Here is a 20283-nt window from a genome sequence, read left to right on the forward strand (position 1 = left end):
TTTAAAAACTTCTATGTGGGAAATTTCTGACATTATTTTTTTACTAACTCCACTTTTAGAACTGTTTCTTAAAGCTATGTAACAAAACAACCTTAAGATCCCCTTTTTGAAATATAGGGAAAATAATAATGGCCCAGATCTATCTTTGTTTCTTTGTCTTTTAGTCTAATGTAACTCTGAGGCAGCTGGCAGAACTAAGGGAGAAATCTCAAGAGTGGATGGATAACTCGCCACTTTTCATGAATTCTTTCCACCTGTTAAACCAGACGATTCCCATGCTCCAGGTAGGAGACGGCTCTTTCTCTTTCACAGGCACTATAATTCTTTGAGATTTTAATCACTTCACTGTGGGAATGGGCAGATAGTAACTCAGAATCCATATTCAACATTTTAAATTGCCTGTCCTCCACAGAGAAAGTCTGAGACAGGGTAACAGATCTGTCACTCACATTCAGAATCATCCTCATCTCCCGTGGTGCATCCTCTCTCTGTAATTCGGAGATAAGCTATCTTACAGGTTGAACTTGAGGCATAAATAGTGACGGCAACTTGTTTTCCAAAAATAAAATGCGGTAAAAATAACTTAAAATATGCGTATTTTGTTTGTTCCTTCACTTTAAATTATTTTTTGCTATTTTAACAGAACCAGAGTTCCTGTAATAGTAAAATTCTGGAAAAGAACATTAAATCTGGGGAGTTCTTTGGTTGAAACATATGACACTCTAGTTGACAATGCAACTCAAATCCAGTGCACGCTGGTTAAAAGGTGTAATTGGCAATTCTTGCAAAAGATGCGGGGTTTTCTGAAGATGATGAAAATAATGTGGGGAAATGGTCCAGTGACAAACAGAGCTGTTGATGAGTAAGGATGGAACAGCAGAGTCAGACCAGTTACCAGCTAGAGAAGAGAAAACTGGCAGGAAGGAAGGCGACACAGGAACTTCAAGAGAGAATGGCTTGCATATCAAAGTATTGAGAGAGGACCAAGGAAGATTAATGGAGAGCTAAAATATATTTGCCCCCCTCCCCAAAAAGGCCTTCTTATAATCATGCTCAAGAAGCTGGACATAGAATAAAGGATTTGTAGCACACAACTTTGTCAGAAAAATTACACCCAAAAGATGCTTTGCTCAGTCTTTGTTTTGACTAACAATTAGCACATAGTTACAATTACAGTCTGGCTTTTATTGTAAATAATTTATAAAGTTTATATTATAATATTATAAATAATAAAATACATATCTGAAACAGATATTTAATAATTTAATTAATATAAAAAAGTAAACTTTCATCAAACATCTTCCCCACAATTTACTGTTAAATTTGGTTCTAATTTTAAGTATGTTCATTTTAAGTGGCCTCTTTTTTTTTTTTTTTGGATGAATCTTATGTAACAAAGACCATTTGAGTACTACTTTGTTGACATATATATTTCCCTAAATGGAAGATTGCTTCTTTTTTCCTAAAACTTTTTTTCTGTGGAACAGAAAAAAAAAAAAAACCTACACATATGATTTCATTAAGGAAAGTTTTGTTGGCTAAAGCAATGAATGAACAAAGGACATGACCTATGCCTAATAGTTCCAAAGTGCAGGAATTTGCTATGGAAAAACTCTGGGACCATGTCCATAAAGGGGCCATCATCTAATGGAACCAACTTTATTCTGTTCTAGACCAAAATAAATCCTTATTCTCAGTTATTGAGGACAAACTTATTTCAACAAATGTACACAGAATTTGAAATTTAAAGCTTTTAACATCACACCTGGCTTTGCCAAAGTGAACCCCTAGGAAAAGGTGTAAGACACTCAATCTACAGTTTATGAATCTCTAAAATGAGTATCTTGATAGCCACTGCACAGATTTGTGAGGATCATATGTGTGGAAGCATGTAAAAATAGTATTACGTATCCTAGGACTGATCGCAAAAGTAGTGGTGGGAGAATGGCCATACTGCTCGGTGGATCATCTCTGAATTGCCCCTGACACAGTGCTTTGTTTATTACTAATGCTCTGATTCAGTTTTTCCCTGACACACAAATTACTTCCTGGTAAATAGTGAGACTTTAAAGGACTTGGGTAGCGTGGTATGAGCTGTGTCATAGCCATTGGTCTACATGCTGCCAACTACTCTTAGACCCCTCAGCACCTATGGACTTAGCGAATTAATTCTACTGTATATTTGCTCTGTTAATACATATTATTCTTAATCGTGTATCTCCATGATAACAAAACTGAAGATCTTGGTAGGAAGGACAGAATAATAAGAGGTACTGACTTGTCCTCTAAAGGGAAAACCAACTTAAGCCTGGCTCACATAAAAACTAGCCCATGAATTAACACATTAGATAAACATTTTTTTAATCAAGTTGAATTCTCTGCCTTCAACTTTCTCCTTGGCCCTTACTAATTTTGTGTCCTTAGGGGACCTCAGGGTGTTATGGAAAACTGTGTGAGAAAATTAAGGTAAAGTGTCTTAGTGCCCAGCACACAGTAACATCTCAGTGTTACCTAGTTGTACTTCTACAGTGGTAGAAGCTATGTCTTCCAATTTGGAAGATAGCTGTAACAGTCTTTATATGTCAAAGCATTTATGCTTTTTAAAAATTTTTCAGTCTTTCCATGGATATAGAGTAATTTAAAGTTTTATCATCAGTTCATTTTTCTATGTTCACATAATTGTGCTTTTTACAATATAAAATGATATTACAGCAATTTACATTTGACTGTTCAGATAAGATGAGTCATTCATCCCTGCTTTACAGAAAAGTAACATGAAGCTGGAAAAAAACGAGGGCTTGCTGAGAGCCCATAGCTAGCTAGGAAGTAGTAGAAGTAGGGTACCAAACAACTGTGATATGAAATTCCATGTAGACATCACAATTTTTTTTAAAGATTTTATTTCATTTGACAGAGACAGAGGGAATACAAGCAGGGGGGGAGTGGGAGAGGGAGAGCAGGCTTCCCCCCAAGCAGGGAGCCTGATGCGGGGCTCAAATCCCAGGAACCTGGGATCATGACCTGAGCCGAAGGCAGACGCTTAACGACTGAGCCACCCAGGCACCCTTAGACATCACAATTTTTTAAAAGTTGTTTTAGTTTGTTTCAGTTGAACAAAATTCAACTATGAAATTCAACCACTATAATTGTGCACAGCATATATCAAAAAACAAATGATGTGATAGCCATGGGTAAACGGACTGTTATGTTGAATATAATTTCTTACTGTTGATAATTAGAGTCAGATCTGGTTACTTTAGCATGCTTACCAATTTGTGTCTATAGATAAGAAAAACCCAGCCTTTCTAGTGATTAGCAGCCATATACCTCCTCTTTCTTTCTCAAGGATCTGTATGTGAGCGCTACTAGGTGATGCATTGATAATGTAGAGTGGTGGTTACTTCATTTCACTGCAGGTATTATTAGAGAGACAATGATTAGACGTGTTTTCTTCTTGTATTGAAACTGATTCCCTATTATTATTTGTTAGAATACTCTAAGGAACCCCTTTGTGCAAGTTTTTGTGAAATTCTCTGTGGGACTCGATGCTGTTGAACTATTGAAACAGATAGATGAACTTGGTAAGTCCAGATCACAAAACTTTTGTTCACTAATCATGTCAAAAATGGGAAAAGCATGGTTGCATTTGAAAACTTTTTGTTTTCTTCTGTATTTGATTTTTAGCTAGTTTTTCTAAGTAGAATCCTGGATATATCGATCCATCTTTTCCCCAGATAGTTGTATAATTATAAGTAGTAACAGCTATTTGGATACCCAGTATCTGCAGTTAGTTTCCACAATTACATACTTCATGTAAATGCAGCTTTTCCTACAATCATTGGTAGGTTGCTAGAAATAAGAGGACACTTTTTTTTTGATAACTTGAAGAAAAGCAGGTCCTTAAGGACAAAGGAAGATGAAATGGTTTATGTCTGGCCATATTTAACATTTTATCTCCGGGGGCCTCAGTTATCACTTTGACTAACCCAGAATATACCTGGAAGAAGTTATTGAGTTAGCAAAAGCAAAACAAAGCAATGAAGATACTCAAAATCAACTTAGATCAGTATTCAAGGTTGGATCCTCCTCTCACGGTCATTTAAAAGGAACAGGCAAAGAGAATCAAAGGAAGCTATCTGAACTTAGGCATTCCCTCTGCCACATCCCCACCTTCAACCTAAGGAGTGCAAGACATCTAATTCAGTCTGTGTCTGATTCACCGTTGCTATGCAACCACAGGGATGAGGAAGGGATTGAGAGCATCTGAATTTGGCTGCAGTAGAGCAAGTGCCCCTCCTCCTCCCTGGTGCTACTGGGACATAAGTGACGTAGGTTGTAAACCGGTAGGGAAGAATTATATTTACATTTGTCTTGTATATAGTTGTGTGCACTTTATGATAGTTGACTGAATTTGATTAAAGAAAGATGTTGGTGGATTTATTCTCTATGAGTATCATTTGGTTAAGAAACCATTTGATCAAAATATCAGAAATATATTACAAAGTTCTTATATGAGTTTTATCTTCCTAACTTTAAATATAGGAGGGGAGTTCTAGAATTTAAAATTAGACTCAAATGAATGTAGCAGTGAGACTTGATGTTCCTATAATTGTACGTATAACTTGGTATCTAAGAGTTTGTATAGTTTGAACTGAGGGAGCCCTGACCCTCATAGCTCTTCTTTGATCCTCTGGGCCAGCATATCTAAGGAATCCTTGGTGGTGTGTTGATTTCCAATGGCCGCTGTTCAACCACAGTTTTACCCCTCCCCCATCAAACAAACCATTTCACTTTAAATTCTAATGAGAAATGCACTTAGTAAGTTGCCCTTTGTGAGGAATTAAGTGTTACATTGGACTGTGGAAGAGTCATGTTTGGGTTTTGTGAGGAGGGCTTTATGATACTCACAATATTCTTGGTATTCATGATGATCGAGTCAGTGAAAATTTAATTGGCCAAGTGATTTATTAACTTGCAATCTCATATTTACCCTTTGTCTCAGTTGACTTCCTCATAAGGAATCATGAAATTGAAGAACAATTAAATCCTCTTTCTTCCAGAGTAATTACCTGAAATAAAATCTTGGTCATTTTGTCTAGATTAGTACAGATATCAATAGAAATAACTCACATGAGGTGTTAAGTCAAACAGTTTTAGAAAGTTGTCCACTCTGTGGCATAGATTCTCACAGTCTCCTAAGAAATTATTCTGTAGTGCACCTTATTTAATGATATAGTTTATTTGTTCTATACATTCTACATAGATTTTCCTTTGTTTAAATTCTTACATTCACATTCCCTGAACAAAGTAAGTGTGTCCATTTATTGGAAACTTCCATCTCTAGTTTTCTTCCTGACTATATGTGGATGTATTTTTTTAAATTATTCACCTTTAGTCACTGGTTAACTAAATTGTAGCAGAATATACTTTTAAGTTGGCTTGTATCACTCATTGAACTTGGGTCTCCTTTATTGGTACCAGCTCAAAGTTTTCTTCAATGAATATTTGCACACCTGGACACATTTTCCCAGGTGTTACTAGGTATTTTTATTACCAGATATTTTAGAGTAAATTCTACAACTTCCTATTACTCATAATCTAGTATAATGGTAAGTACTCACCCAAAAGTCAGTATTTGGTCTCATTAGTACTAGAAACAACATTATAATATATATTTTATCTGTTTTGCTTTGCTTTTTTAGATATTCTAAGGCTGAAATTAGAAAACAGCATTGATATCATTGATCATCTCAACACGCTATCTTCCCTGACAGTAAATATTTCCTCCTGTGTATTATATGACCGTATTCAGGCAGCAAAAAGCATAGATGAAATGGAGAGAGAGGCCAAAAGGCTTTACAAAAGCAATGAACTCTTTGGAAGTAAGTGTTATTCTACTAGAGTTTGAGTTTCTCTTTGTACTAAAATTGGCCAAATTCTTCCCTTACCCCTTTCATTGAGAACTCAGGAAAGTAGTCTGGAGGCGGGGAGGGTCACTGTTCCCTCTGATGTCCTTAGAAACGAAAACATTTCATGTAGTCAACCCACTATATTGTCTGACAAGATTTCCAAATGTGTGATTTTGTTGGCATGGTTAAAATGAAGACTGAAATGGATTACATAGTTACAGGGTGAAGTTGAGTCCATAATCAGTCAAGATTATTCATTTTATTGTGGTTTTTTTTTAAATTTTAGTAAGTGGCTTAGAATGATATATTTAATCTGGCCACTTAGTTTGTAATTATATTCTCAAACTCCTGCTTTGAATCTCTGAAGTTGTCACTTCCAATTAGCCATCTTTTCTGTAAATTAGGAGCCTGAACTTACGGTCACATTACAAACTCAATTGCCTCTTTGGCTGCCCCCTAAGTATACTCTCCAAACAATGGACAATGTCAACCATAAAATAACCTTTCTGCTGTTGTTGCCATTTTATTTTTAGGTGTTATTTTTAAGCTTCCTTCTAACAGAAGCCGGCACAGAGGCTATGACTCTGAAGATGTCTCTCTTCCTCCTGTCATAAAATATACCATCCGTATGAGTCTCAAGACTGCACAGACCACAAGAAGCATAAGGACCAAGATTTGGGCCCCGGGGCCACACAATTCTCCATCCCATAACCAGATCTATGGCAGGGCTTTTGTTTACTTACAGGATAGTATTGAGAGAGCAATCATTGAATTGCAGACTGGAAGAAACTCCCAGGAAGTAGCCGTCCAGGTCCAGGCAATTCCATATCCTTGCTACATGAAAGACAAGTAAGTCTGGGCGGCCAGAGCCCCTTTAATAGCCAGCCACTTTTTTGAGAACTCATTTCTGCATATTCATTCACATGGATCAAGTGAAAGAGATCTCTTTCGTGAAATTTTTGTCAAATGCTTGTTTCCAGGAAAGGGTCCACACCACAGGGCACAGCTCCACTGCAGCTGCTGATTGTTACCAAAATGATGGTCAAGTCCTTACCAAATGATTCAGGTTTTCTTAATCATAACCCTTAGCTTTCCAAGGACTATGGCCCTTGAATCAGCAGAATTCAGACCTGAGTGCAGGGCTGCATGATTTGGATGCTACCCACTCTCTACTGGTCTTCCCTTTCTCCAAACCAGACAATCTTAACATCTCTTCCGACTCTCAAATTTTATTAAAAATCTACAAGTGCATGGCCAATCTTAAGGAAGAATTTTGATAAAACACATCATTGATCTCTAAGATAAATATTATGCTATCTAAACCTATGTTATGCACTACCAGTCCTCTTGCTAGGAATCTTCATCTAAAATGGTTTGCTGGGGTGCCTGGGTGGTTCAGTCGGTTAAGCATCTGCCTTCATCTCAGGTCATGATCTCAGGATCCTGGGATTGAGCCCCGCCTCGGGCTTGCTGCTCAGCAGGGAGAATTGCTTCTCCCTCAGCCTCTCCCCCTGCTCCTGCTTTCTCTCTCTCTCTCTCAAATAAATAAAATCTTTAAAAAATAAACAAAAATAAATAAAATGGTTTGCTAAATGGACAAAAAATGCAAAGACAGCGTTTTAGACAACTGAATTTGAATGGTCAAGAAATCTGCCAGTGAAGTAGCAGTGACTGGCTCCTCCACTCTGACCACAGTCAGGCTCATCCTCCTACGTAAAAGCTGGAGGCTGAATATTACTTTAAAGAAATTGCACTTGTTATCCAGCCCAATTACTGCAGTTTATATACAATTCAGATGGTTCTGGACTTTTTTTTTTTTTCATTTTTCTTTCTATCAATACGTCTGTCTCCTTTGGCTGCTTCAAGAGCTCTAGATGAAATGAGGTCATGTAACCCTCTGTGCAGCAGCGATACGGGGAGACGGATGAGGATTCCATCCGCGGGTTGTCAAGGTTAGCTGTGTGTTGTGGAGGCCAGTCAGTTCCTTGCAGCCTGAACTGTGTGTGAACTGCAATGGCTTGCATGAATAGCAATGACCTGTGGGTTCAATTAAAAGAAAATTCTCATCTGTTTTCCTGCTCATCTTTTTCCCCTTGTAAATTTTGGTACCTAGGATGGTGGGTACCTGGATTTTCTTTTCTAAGAAGAAAAGTAAACTGTACTCCGCCTTCTTCATGGGAGAATATGATCATAGTATCTTCCATATACATATAAATTCTTTATTGCATACAAAGTGCTCCCACATATATTGTTTCCTTTGTTTTACCCAACAACCTCAGTAAGGTAAGCAGGAGCAGGTATCATTAACCATATTTTCCTGATGAAAAAAACTGAAATCCAAAAGGGTTAAGTAACGTGTCCAAAGTTGTACAGCTAGTACCTTACTGGTCCTTCAACTAGGAGACCAGCATTTTCTCCTTATATTAAACCAAACCTAAACCAAACCAATCTTAAAATACACAATCGCTTGGAAGAAACATTACAGGGGATATGTTATTAATTAATGAGGGCCGTTGCCTAATTCTGGGGCCAGAAACACCATTAGGGCTGGACCTGAACCAAAAGAAAATTCATTCAACAAATATTGTTTAAGTGCCTACCCCATGCCAGATAGTTTCCCAGGAATCAAAAAAATTGGATATGGCCCCAACCCTCACTCTTTCCTCATCCAAGAAAAAAGCCCAAATAACCCTCATATCTTTGATGGTGATACACTTCTGATGCTAAAGTTATAATGAATGATGGTGATGTCATGTTCCATTAATATTTGCATTTTTCATGAGGAACTTCAAGGTAATTCCTTAGCCTTACAGATTAAAAAGGAAATGGCCTTGGTATCGTTCTCCAAGTGAAAATGTCAGTGGAGCCTACTATGGAAAACAGGTCAATTTAGAGTTCCTCTCATTGAAAACTACTCATTTGCCTTACCCCATAGAAAGGTAGCTAGTGCCAGAACCATGATTCTCAAACTGTGATCCCTGGACCAACAACATGGACATCACCTGGGAAATTGTTTAAAATGCAAATTCTTTATCACACCCCAGATATATTAAATCAGAAGCTTATGGGTGAGGCTCAGAAATCTGTGTTTTAGTAAGCCCTTCAGGTGATGCATGGTTAACTTTGAGAAACACTGCATTGGAACTTTCTGGTATCATAGGCAGACCACTCAGGAAATATATTTGGAGCCTGATGAAGCCTTCCAGTGACTGCCTAGTTTAACACGTTATCAGAAAAGACATTGCTATACTGTGTATGAAACATCTCCTGGAACATTATTTTGAGGAATCCAAGTTCTTTGTTTGCATTTTAAATTGAATGCTTTGAGTTTTATTTTATTTCATTTCGGGAAATTTAGTTTAATAATAACTATGAGCTTCTAAAGAGTAGATAAATACAGTAATTTGGGAAGATATAGCTTTTAGCCTGATAAACCAGTCATCATCTAATTTTATATCTGCCTTTTAGATAAGAATTTCGTTTAGACAGAAGGGTTTTGAGCTTTGCAATTATATCTATGTAATAATTATTTTCCTAGACAGGACATACTCAAACATGCTCTAAACAATATGGTAATTTTATCTAACAATCCAGAGCTGTTTTTCACTTTTGCAACGTTACAGCAAGAAAATCATGGGCGTACTGTTAAGTCAGCCTCAGACTTCATAAATAAAGGAGCAATATTAATGACTATGCTCAATTTCAAAACAGGAATGTAATTCACTGTAAGAGAGGATGTGTTCTTTTTATATATTACGATCTGCATAGATGATACCCATTTGGTTCGCTGAATTTTTGTTTTTATGTTTTTGTTTTTTTACAGCTTCCTAACCAGTGTCTCTTATTCTCTTCCAATTGTGCTCATGGTTGCCTGGGTTGTATTTATAGCTGCATTTGTAAAGAAGCTTGTTTATGAGAAAGATCTCCGGCTTCATGAGGTATGTCGAGAATCTCCTCTTATTATGAGTAAGATCTATTTGCGTAATAATTACTATGATTTTCATCATGCCCTATACAAACTCAGAAAGGCTGACCCATTCCTCGTGAATTTAAAAAGAAAAATATTTTATGAATCATAAAGGCAGCTGATATGGCAATATTCTGTTTTCTCACAAAGTTACATAGAATTCATTTTATAAGTGCCTCTAGAAAATGAATATAAATAATTCTGAATAAAATCTGAGTACAATTTATGATCCTAACAGTAATTTTGTCCAAGAAGTTCCTATAGGACTTAGGATCTAATGCAGGAAGTTTAAATAATAACTAGTAAGGCAGGAAGACTGTTGGCATGGTAACTAAATGAGTCCGAATGGAAATAGATACAGATATATGGACATAGACACAGACGTAGTTATAGACAGACAGATGGCTTGTTTCAGCTCTCATGAAGCAAAGTCTCCTTCCAGCATACCTTGTCTTCTTCAATTATCTTCCCTATCTTCCACTGACTCATGATTTAGAGCAACTAAGAATTTTATGTTATGCTCCTGACTAGGTGAATAATATAATGATGAAAGACAGGACCTGGGATATAAAGCATGATCTCTTCTGGAGCACGTTCCTCATCATTATCTCCAAATCCCAAACATCTTACTTCTTTTTAGAATTTATGAAACAGCATTGTGTGATTTGGGCATTGTATTGGAATAAGAACTATGTTATCTGCCCATCCTGTAATGAGTCCATTCTTACACTCACTCATGGAGCAAAAAGAAAGCAGAAACACTTCAAAACTGGGGCACAATAATTATTGCAAGGCCTGGCTGACAACCTGACATAATGAGGTTAGAGTAACCTGTTAGCCCACTTGCGCTTTCCAGACTGACTTTGCCAGTGCTTCCAGGCAATTGATTCTTTCTCCTCACAAGGTACAAATTACTGTTTCATGTTTCTGTGAGCTCAGCATCAGGCTTCCAGGGGTGTCTTAGGGTTTGAACCTATACTTCTTACCTTTTCTATTTGAATTCTGGTTGATTCTCACAGCTGCATTTTTGTATTTCAGTTATAATTTGGTAAACCTCTCATCAACTGGTTTGAGTTCTGTTGTATTCAGAACTCTGTGCAATGCTTTCTTAATTCCAATTTAGAAACTTGAATCCATGCCCTAAACCAGAATTTTGGTTGCAAGCACCTACCTTATGTTTCTCTTTCAGGTTCCTGGTACTCAGAAGTGAATCTTCACAGATTAAAGGGAAACTTTAAAGTTGAAAACTGTGATAGAAATTGAGTTCTTTTCCACTTCAAAATAAATATCTACCTTAAAAATAGAATTTGTAGTAGAAACACACAGTAAATATAAGTATTATATTGTGTATATGTTATACACACACTGTATTATTTTGTGTTTGAAGATGATGCTCTTTGAGTGCATCTATGGATGCCACAAAAATATCAAAGCATAATGAAGAGTTCTTTCTTAATTGAAGACATGAAAGACATACTTTTAATGATGATCCAATTTCTGTTTGGTAGCTTTGTGTCTTCATTTTGCATGCATCTACTTTCAAAATTTAACTACCTGATCTTGGGGGTCAAAGTCATATAGTACAAGATCACTGAACGTGGAATGAGACAATCGGGCTTTGAGTCTTCCAGTTCACTTGGGCTCAATCCATTAAACTTTCTAAGTCTTACCATCTAGGCTTAATTCAGCGATACATTTCCAGAATATGGCTCTCTCATTGCCACAACAAGAAAGGCATTCAATCATCCATATTTTATCAGTTCTAAGGTCAAGATTTTTTTCCTTGCTTCTTAAAGCCTCTGAAATTGGGATGCATTTGATAAGGTGTCATCATTTATTTGGTGGTGGTTTTTCTTTCTTGCTGCCATGTCAAATAATAGCATGTCTTTAAAATCAGCAGCATCCTAAGTTCAAAGGAGGTCAGTCTATTTGTGAGATGAATTGATGGAACTGGGACTGGAATAAGTGGAATATTCTCAGTGCCTCCTGCTCAGCCTTTCTGTACTGCCCATGGTTCTCATCTTCCCTCCTCCTTTTTAGAAGTGAAAAAGCTAAGCCCACTGAGAGGTGACTTGCTGAAAACTGCAGAGCTAGTTAGTGGTAGATCTAGGTCTGGAACTCAAATGTCTTGACTTTCAACCAATCCTTTTCCATAGCATAGCTGCTTTCCCTCTCACAATCTTATTTTGGTAGCATAGACCCTTAAAGACTTGAAGATAATGATGGAAAATCTCTTAGGTTACCAGAGACTCAAAATCACTTTTTAATACCATCATCTTAATATTCACTAAGTTCTAAAGCTTTTAATTCCCTACATCCTTCTCATTCCAATTAAATAAAAAAAGGTTAAAAAATTACCTTTTTCCTTCTGTAACTGTTCTTAAATCTGGGCAAGAAAACCAAGTTAGTTGCTATTTCAGTGAAGCCATTAATCCTTGACCTTGTTATAGTATGACTCCAGTGAATTCCTTTAACTTGTTAAAGGAATTAGCACAAATATTAATGCCCAATAAGTTTGTCAATGAAATTAAGCCTGTAGTTTAAAAAAAAATTTTGAAATGGATTTCAGTTGGGTTTTGTTCTGTGTTCCTTGTTTTTAACAATTAAAATATTAAAGCTATACAAAAAATTGATTTACAACACACAGAAAAATAGTTTTTGACATTATTTTCTTGATTTATGAGTTAGCTTCTAATATAAGTCATTTATGGGGATTCTAATGCTTATATTCAGCTGGAGACACAATTTGGAGGTGTTCTTTCTCAGTTCATAGATAATCTAAAATATCTGTGGTCTGGAGAGATGTTACCAAGAATTATGTAAGGGATTTTAGTCCTTTGGTGCTTCACTTTAGACAATGTTTATGTCTCCTTGATAGACACTATCCATCATACTCGTGGGAATTTGGAACATTTCAGGTAGTGATCACAACATCCTTTATATCTTACTAAAAAGCAGTAATATAAATATCTAGTGTTAAGAAAATTTTTTTAGTTTAGGTATAAAATGGTATCACTCCTTATAAATTAGTGCTTGACATATGTGAATGTTTGTGATTTCTTTCCCTGAAAGCATTGTCAACCCCTCTGCATAAGCTTCTCTCGAATGTGGCAATACGTTTATCCCAAATCTTACAGAATCTCTTCTCATTATTTTCTGCCATAAACTGGAGCAAACTCTGACCACTGTGTAGAGGGGTTTTCCTTGAGCAACAGGTTATCAGATATTGATGAACTGCTTCAGGCAGATTTGGGAGGCTTGAGACAGGTGATTCTTTGATTGCAAAGCTGGCACCTGACATATGTCACTCTGAGGAGCATCTAACAAATCCAGGAAAGCACAGCCGGACTTTCTCCATGGGCCATTTTCCATCAGCAAGTTTGGTCTTGTTTATTATAATGAAGTTGGCCGTGAATCTGGATAATTTATGGATGACTTACATGCTCTCATTGCTCTTTCTCTTTATGAATAACAGCTGTTCTCCTCATGGCATAAAATCCTGAAGTTTAACACTGAAGTTTCATGCTAGAATGTTAAATAGTGAACACTTTTGGGTGCACCTAACTCAGTCCGTTTCAGTAAGAAGCAGTGATCATTCTCCAACTCTACCAACTCTCAGGAAAAAGGAATCTGATCTCGAGTCTTGAAAATTTCAAAATTACAGTGATAAACACCTTTAGTCTGGTCTTCAAGTTTGCCAGATTATCTTTTAATAAGGCTATGAATGGAGAATTTTCTAGATATATAATATATATTTTATATATATATATTTAAAATTGTTTTGAAGCTCTCAATTTTGGGGGAAGGAAAACATGTTTGTGCACACCAAGTCAGCTTTATTCCATGTCCTTGATAGTGTCCTAGATATTTTATATCCACCTTGTGAAATATACTGACATTGTCTCCTACTGACACACTGCTATTGGAGAGAAGATATTTTTCATATAAGGCACATGAAATTAGGTGGTGAATATCAGCTTTGGAGTAGTTATAGGGGTCCCATAACTCTCCAGTTAATTATAAACTCAGTTAAATCTCAAAACACAAATAGGAAAGGCAAATAAAAAGAGCTAATGTGATCGTGGTCATATTTGAATAGGCGAGTGTCTCTAAAGTGCAGTCATCAAACATGACACGGTAATTTTCTCAAATGGGTTGGGGAGCAGAGAGAAAATTTCGAAAATAAGACCTGTGAGATATTTTCTCATACCGAAATGTAATTTTGTTTTCAATGATAGATGCGCAGCAACTGGAAGAAACCTTCCATGGTGCATCTTCGCTCCATGCTGGATTTTTTGTACTTTGACCCCCACTTCCATTCCTATGGAAACATAAGTTGAGTCTATACTGCAAAGGGCGGAAGGCCTGGGAGGAGAGAAGCAGTAAGGAGGGAGGAAGGTGAGCAAGAGGTCAAAGTTAAGAGGAAAAGTCACAGGCTTTTTCTCAGTGGTGATTAACTTAAGGCCCACAGCTTAGACTGTTGGCAGTCAGGTGGCTGTTTCCATGGCAACAAGAGGAGCAGCAGAGTTATCAAAATGTGATAAGTTGCAAAGGCAGAAAGTAAAATTCACTATTTTACGTGTAGAGCAAAAGATTCGGCACATTCCTTTTGTTTTGTTTTGTTTTTTTCTAGACTAGTTAGTTTTAAAGAAGGAGGACATTGAAAATCCTTGAATTTACCCAAAATACTGGATTATAAAGCTGTTAGTGGAGCTTTTCTTTTGTTCTTTTTTTAAAATGGACTGTTAGATTCCTAAGCTTAGCATTAATCATGTATTGTTAAAACTAGAAACCAGGATATCCAGGTTCCCCCGAAGTGCAACATGTCACCAAATTCAAGACAGCTAAGATCCAGGGGAATTTAGATCTTTCAGAATCTCTTTGAGCTAATGGTCAAACACATCCTGCTGGTCTGTTTGTCTACCTTGGTGGAATGCCTTGGTCTCTAGGGATATCACTGAGTTATTAAAAAATATAAATTGAGAGAGAGGTATAGATGATCTCAGATACATGAGTTCATTTTGGGTGCATGAATGTCTTTTTGGAAAACAAAGATGACAAACCTGCCCTAAACTCCCAGTGATCTTAAGGATGGGGAAACTGGGCCAAAAGGCAGAAAGTCTCCCTTCAAAGTTTCCATGTTTTAATTCTTAGGAGTCAGGTTTATGCTCTTTCTCTCAGGAACAAGAGTACTGATTGTGTTGTCCATTAATGTTTCGTTTAAAAAAAAAATGGAGCTTTATTATCTCAGTCCCTACACTGAATTTGAAATAAACCATGTTTTTCTATGAGCTTGAAATATTCATGACTGTACAAATGTCAAATTCATGTCGTAAAATTCTGCAGGAGACACCATAAATTTTGATAATCTATTCTAAACTAATTTAATCTGGATACATCTTAGATACCAGTTATAAAATGAAATTGGAAAAAAAAAGAACCTCACCATCCAAATCATCCATTATACTGGGGTACTCTGAAAGCATATAATTTAAAATGGGCCGATATAAATGGTCATATTAATTTTACATAGCAAGCATGGACAAATCCTTGACTTATGAAAATCATTAAGATGCCTAGTTCCATATATATGAAGAGTTTCGTGGGCATTTTGTCATGGTGCAGAAATAATTGCTATTTGAGAGAATATTGGCTCAAAAAGTGGCTAACACTTTTTCCTTTTCACAGTACATGAAGATGATGGGTGTGAATTCCTGCAGCCACTTTTTTGCCTGGCTTATAGAGAGCGTTGGATTTTTACTAGTGACCATTGTCATCCTCATCATTATACTCAAGTTTGGCAATATTCTTCCTAAAACAAATGGGTTCATTTTGTTCCTGTATTTTTCGGACTACAGCTTCTCAGTTATTGCCATGAGTTATCTTATCAGTGTCTTCTTCAATAACACCAACATCGCAGCCCTGATTGGAAGCCTCATATACATCATTGCCTTTTTTCCATTTATCGTTCTGATTACAGTTGAGGATGAGTTGAGCTATGTAATAAAAGTATTCATGGTGAGTCAACTGTCACAACTGAATGGCCAGGGTATGATAAGAATTGATTCTTCTTATGTTTTTAGACTCTTAAACTGGAAGTTCATTTATCTAATTGAAAAGTTCTGTGATTGCAAAATAAGCTTAACTGTCCTAATGATAGTTTTTCTACATTGTTGTATACTGTACAAGCATAAGACAATGAAAAAGAGACTTTTCTTAACAGCACTTCTGTTAAGAAATAATTTCTGGGGTGCCTGGGTGGCTCAGTTGGTTAAGCGACTGCCTTAGGCTCAGGTCATGATCCTGGAGTCCCGGGATCGAGTCCCGCATTGGGCTCCCCGCTCAGCGGGGAGTCTGCTTCTCCCTCTGACCCTCCCCCGTCTCATGTACTCTCTCTATCTCATTCTCTCTCTCAAATAAATAAATAAAATATTTTTTTAAAAAAAGAAATAATTTCTGAAGAAAGAGTAGTTAAAATGTAATGTGTTACATTTTAAAGATCATCAAAAATCCTGACTTCTTCTCTGGTTCAATTCCTTAAATATCTTAAAACCTTTATTACTGGAGTTATTCTCCTATATGAATAATTTTCACCGTTTTCATAACATTCAATATTACTTACAGGCATAAAGACAAATGCACTGACTATATAATCAATTTTGAGTTCTTTTCTGCCTGTTCTAATTCAAAAGTATTGAATTAATTTAAGAAATTTAATGAAATCATTAAAAATACTTACTTTGAAATTTGGAAAGCAGAAAAATAAATCTCACTGAGAGTCATATTGAAACTTTGGTGTTTATGGAAACAGTGTTAAATAACTTTCATTTAACATTGACTGCTTTGGGTTAAAAGGACATTAAATTTCTAATGTGTTGCATTATAAGTATTCAATCAATTCGTATTTTAGTATATTTTCATTCGTAGTACTTCTGTTACCTGTAATCAATTTATGAAGTAAAAACATCCTCTGGCTCCTAATCATTTATTTGATTTTAGTCTTAACATTGCATTACCCTGTAATTTCCTATTTTATAAATTGCTAAGCAATATTTACCAAGTGTAGATATATATTTTGGATTTTTGACAACTATCTTCCAAGTTGTAATTTTTCTGCATTTGTTTTCTGCTATTCCCTCTTCTCTTCCTTCAGAGTGGTAGCGGGCTTGCTAAGGGACCTCTGTATTTTTAAATATGCTTAGGGAGTTAGTGTCAATTTTACCTATATTAAGTGTCCAAAGTTTTAAGTATGTTTATATCCCTCTTGTACAAAATCTATAAGAACTATCATTGCTGTTTATTTTCTTCACAGAGTCTCCTGTCCCCAACAGCATTCAGTTATGCAAGTCAGTACATTGCAAGATATGAGGAGCAAGGCATTGGTAGGCTCACTTCCTTTAAAACTGGATTGTAGCATTCACAACTGCAGTATGTCTCACAGAAGAATAAATATATGTGTTCACTTTTTAGGTCTTCAGTGGGAAAATATGTACAGTTCCCCAGTTCAGGATGACACCACCTCATTTGGCTGGCTGTGCTGTCTAATCCTAGCTGATTCTTTAATTTATTTCCTTATTGCTTGGTATGTCAGGAATGTGTTTCCAGGTATGAACATACTTCCAACAGATATATTTTTCTATAGTTTTCATAACTATAAATCAGCTAATATATATTTTCTAATATTTGGTTTGCCATCCCAGAACTAACCATGATTTTCCAGGATGAGATAATGCACTGGTGAATTCTTTCTCTAATGTTCCTTTATTTTATTTTATTATTTTTATTTAAATTTTAGTGGGTTAACATACAGTGCAATATTGGTTTCAGGAGTAGAATTCAGTGATTCATCACTTACATACAACACCCAGTGCTCATCCCAACAAGTGCCCTCCTTAATACCCATTGCCCGTCTAGTACATCCCCCACCTACCTCCCTCTATCAACCCTCAGTTTGTTCTCTACTGTTAGGAGTCTCTTTGGGTTTGCTTCCCTCTCTCCTTTTTTTTACCCCCTTCCCATATGTTCATCTGTTTTGTTTCTTAAATTCCACATATGAGTGATATCATATGGTCTTTGTCTTTCTCTGACTTATTTCACTTAATATAATATACTCTAGCTGTATCCACATCATTGCATATGGCAAGACTTCATTCTTTATGATGGCTGAGTAATATTCCATTGTGTATGTGTACCACATCTTCTTTATCCATTCATCGGTCGATGGACAATTAGGCCCTGTCCATAGTTTGCCTATTGTTGATAATCTGATGTTCCTTTAAAGGATGGAGTGGATTAAGAAGCATGGAATCCAGTCTTTTCAAATGGGCTTTTGACATGTGATAAAGCAAAAACCAGATCTCTTAATTCTAAGGAGAATTTACCAAATTCTAATGGAAAACACTAGTTGGGTCCCCCATCCTAGGTCTCAAGTAGCCATCACTTTTAACATGGTTGGGAGCTTTTCCATTCAGCCTTATTGATAATTGTACATTTTCCTAATGTTCTAAATGAATAAAAGAGTATGCTTCCATTTATATAAAATTCCTATAAAAGACAAATATGTAAAGATAGAAAGCAAATCAGTGATTGCCTAGAACTTGGGGTAGAAGCAGGGGTTATCTGTAAATGGTCATGAGAAAAATTTTTGAAGCTATAATGTATGGATGGTGGTTCTAATGCATGGATGGTGGTGATGGTTGCACAACTTTATATTTACTAAAAACCATCTACCCCTACACTTAACTGTGATGACTAAATTTTATGCTGTATAATTATACCTTAATGAAGCTGTTTTTAAAAAGAATAAAAGAGAGCTTATCTTTTTTGCTTTACTTTGGAAACTGAGACTACGCTTTAGTTTGATATAGATCAAAAAAAATGAAAATACTTTCTGAACCATGTATAACGTTCTGTTGTTTAGTTTCTGATGTTTCATGTTAACAGTCAACTAATTTACTCTTCCTAATACATTTTCATTACAGGTACATATGGTATGGCTGCTCCGTGGTATTTTCCAGTCCTTCCTTCCTATTGGAAGGAGCGATTGGGATGTACAGACGTGAAACATGAGAAAAGCAATGGCCTTATGTTTACTAATATCATGATGCAGAACACGAACCCATCTGCTAGTAAGACAAGTAGGTCAACAACAAGCATTATTATGACAGAAGTGATGTAAAATTTACATGACTAGTGATTTTAATTAGGTTTTTCTAAATGGCAAAATTATCCTTTTAGTCATGGATGAATATGTCTACACATATGTGTTTAGACTCTTATGGAGATTAAATTGTGGCTTTTTCTGGGCTCATTAGCTCAGTTGGTTAACATATGGAGCTAATTAGGCCAAGATTGTAGATCCCTTTGTGGTCCAGTTAGACACACACAGAGAAAAATTTTGTTCCTGGGCCACAGTCTACATCCCTAACTCCAGCCATCTGTCACTAGTCAAAAAGAGTAACCAAGGTACAAGTACAGATAATTTTTCATAACCCATCACCAATACTGGACACAAACAGTTGAAAGCTCATGACTTACTGACATTGGGTAAGTAGTGCCATCTTTACCAAGTAAGGATGACCCATATCCATGGTCTATTTGTGATGCCTGAAGCACATGTAGATAGTAATCAGTGAACTGGAATCTATAAACCACAGAACTGAGCTGGCTTTGTCACTATAAAATCACACCTTGTAGACATTTTTTCCATAAGTTGGTATTATCTTTTCTGATCAGAGGAACAAGACTTAGACTGTCTTTTTAATATTCAAGATCTGCTGAATAAAGGGCAATTCATTATTATGATACTGTATTCTAGGACTACCTATTCTGACAGAAGGCTAATATCACCCTTAGAGAATGTGGTTCCTCACCCTCAATCATTCTTTAACCAGATGAGAAGGAGGCTAAAGATAATAGATCATTTGTTTCCAGAATTTTTACTTAGAGGGCTGTACTGTTATACAGTCTTCAATTTTTAATTAAGCAAAAATCTAGCTCTAGCTGCATTTTCCTTCTTTGTGAGCTTGTAACTCTTCTCTTGATTTCCCTCCAGGTCCTGAGTACATTTTTCCCTCCAACATTGAGCCTGAACCTAAAGATCTCACAGTTGGGGTTGCCCTGCATGGGGTCACAAAGATCTATGGCTCGAAAACTGCTGTTGATAACCTCAATCTGAACTTTTATGAAGGACACATTACTTCATTGCTGGGGCCCAATGGAGCCGGGAAAACTACTACAATGTATGTTACTTTTTGAACACTTATTGTCGTGGAAGCATATTACTTAATATTTCCTCACCTCTTTCATAAGAATAATGTAATTACATCTCCCAGATGGATTAAGATAGCTCAATTTGTTTACTATAGAATGTAGTCTAAATCATAGGTCCCAACCTGGGAGCTCAAA

The 20283-nt window shown here is 36.3% G+C and overlaps 1 protein-coding gene across 1 annotated transcript in view; it reads left to right on the forward strand.

Moving 5' to 3' along the window:
- Window positions 1–20283, forward strand: part of ABCA12 (ATP binding cassette subfamily A member 12) — a 215468-nt gene that overhangs the window by 152003 nt on the left and 43182 nt on the right. Inside the window, exons 25-34 of the mRNA XM_088021951.1 lie at window positions 165–284; window positions 3491–3581; window positions 5703–5882; window positions 6443–6758; window positions 9733–9847; window positions 15565–15894; window positions 17189–17258; window positions 17347–17481; window positions 18858–19013; window positions 19931–20117. Of these exons, the coding sequence (XP_087878077.1) occupies window positions 165–284; window positions 3491–3581; window positions 5703–5882; window positions 6443–6758; window positions 9733–9847; window positions 15565–15894; window positions 17189–17258; window positions 17347–17481; window positions 18858–19013; window positions 19931–20117 (1700 nt within the window). The remainder of the gene's footprint in view (window positions 1–164; window positions 285–3490; window positions 3582–5702; window positions 5883–6442; window positions 6759–9732; window positions 9848–15564; window positions 15895–17188; window positions 17259–17346; window positions 17482–18857; window positions 19014–19930; window positions 20118–20283) is intronic.

Source organism: Eumetopias jubatus, unplaced genomic scaffold, assembly GCF_037043125.1.
Source record: "Eumetopias jubatus isolate StellerSeaLion01/CBP00866 unplaced genomic scaffold, mEumJub1_p1.0 scaffold_3, whole genome shotgun sequence".
Taxonomy (NCBI): domain Eukaryota; kingdom Metazoa; phylum Chordata; class Mammalia; order Carnivora; family Otariidae; genus Eumetopias; species Eumetopias jubatus.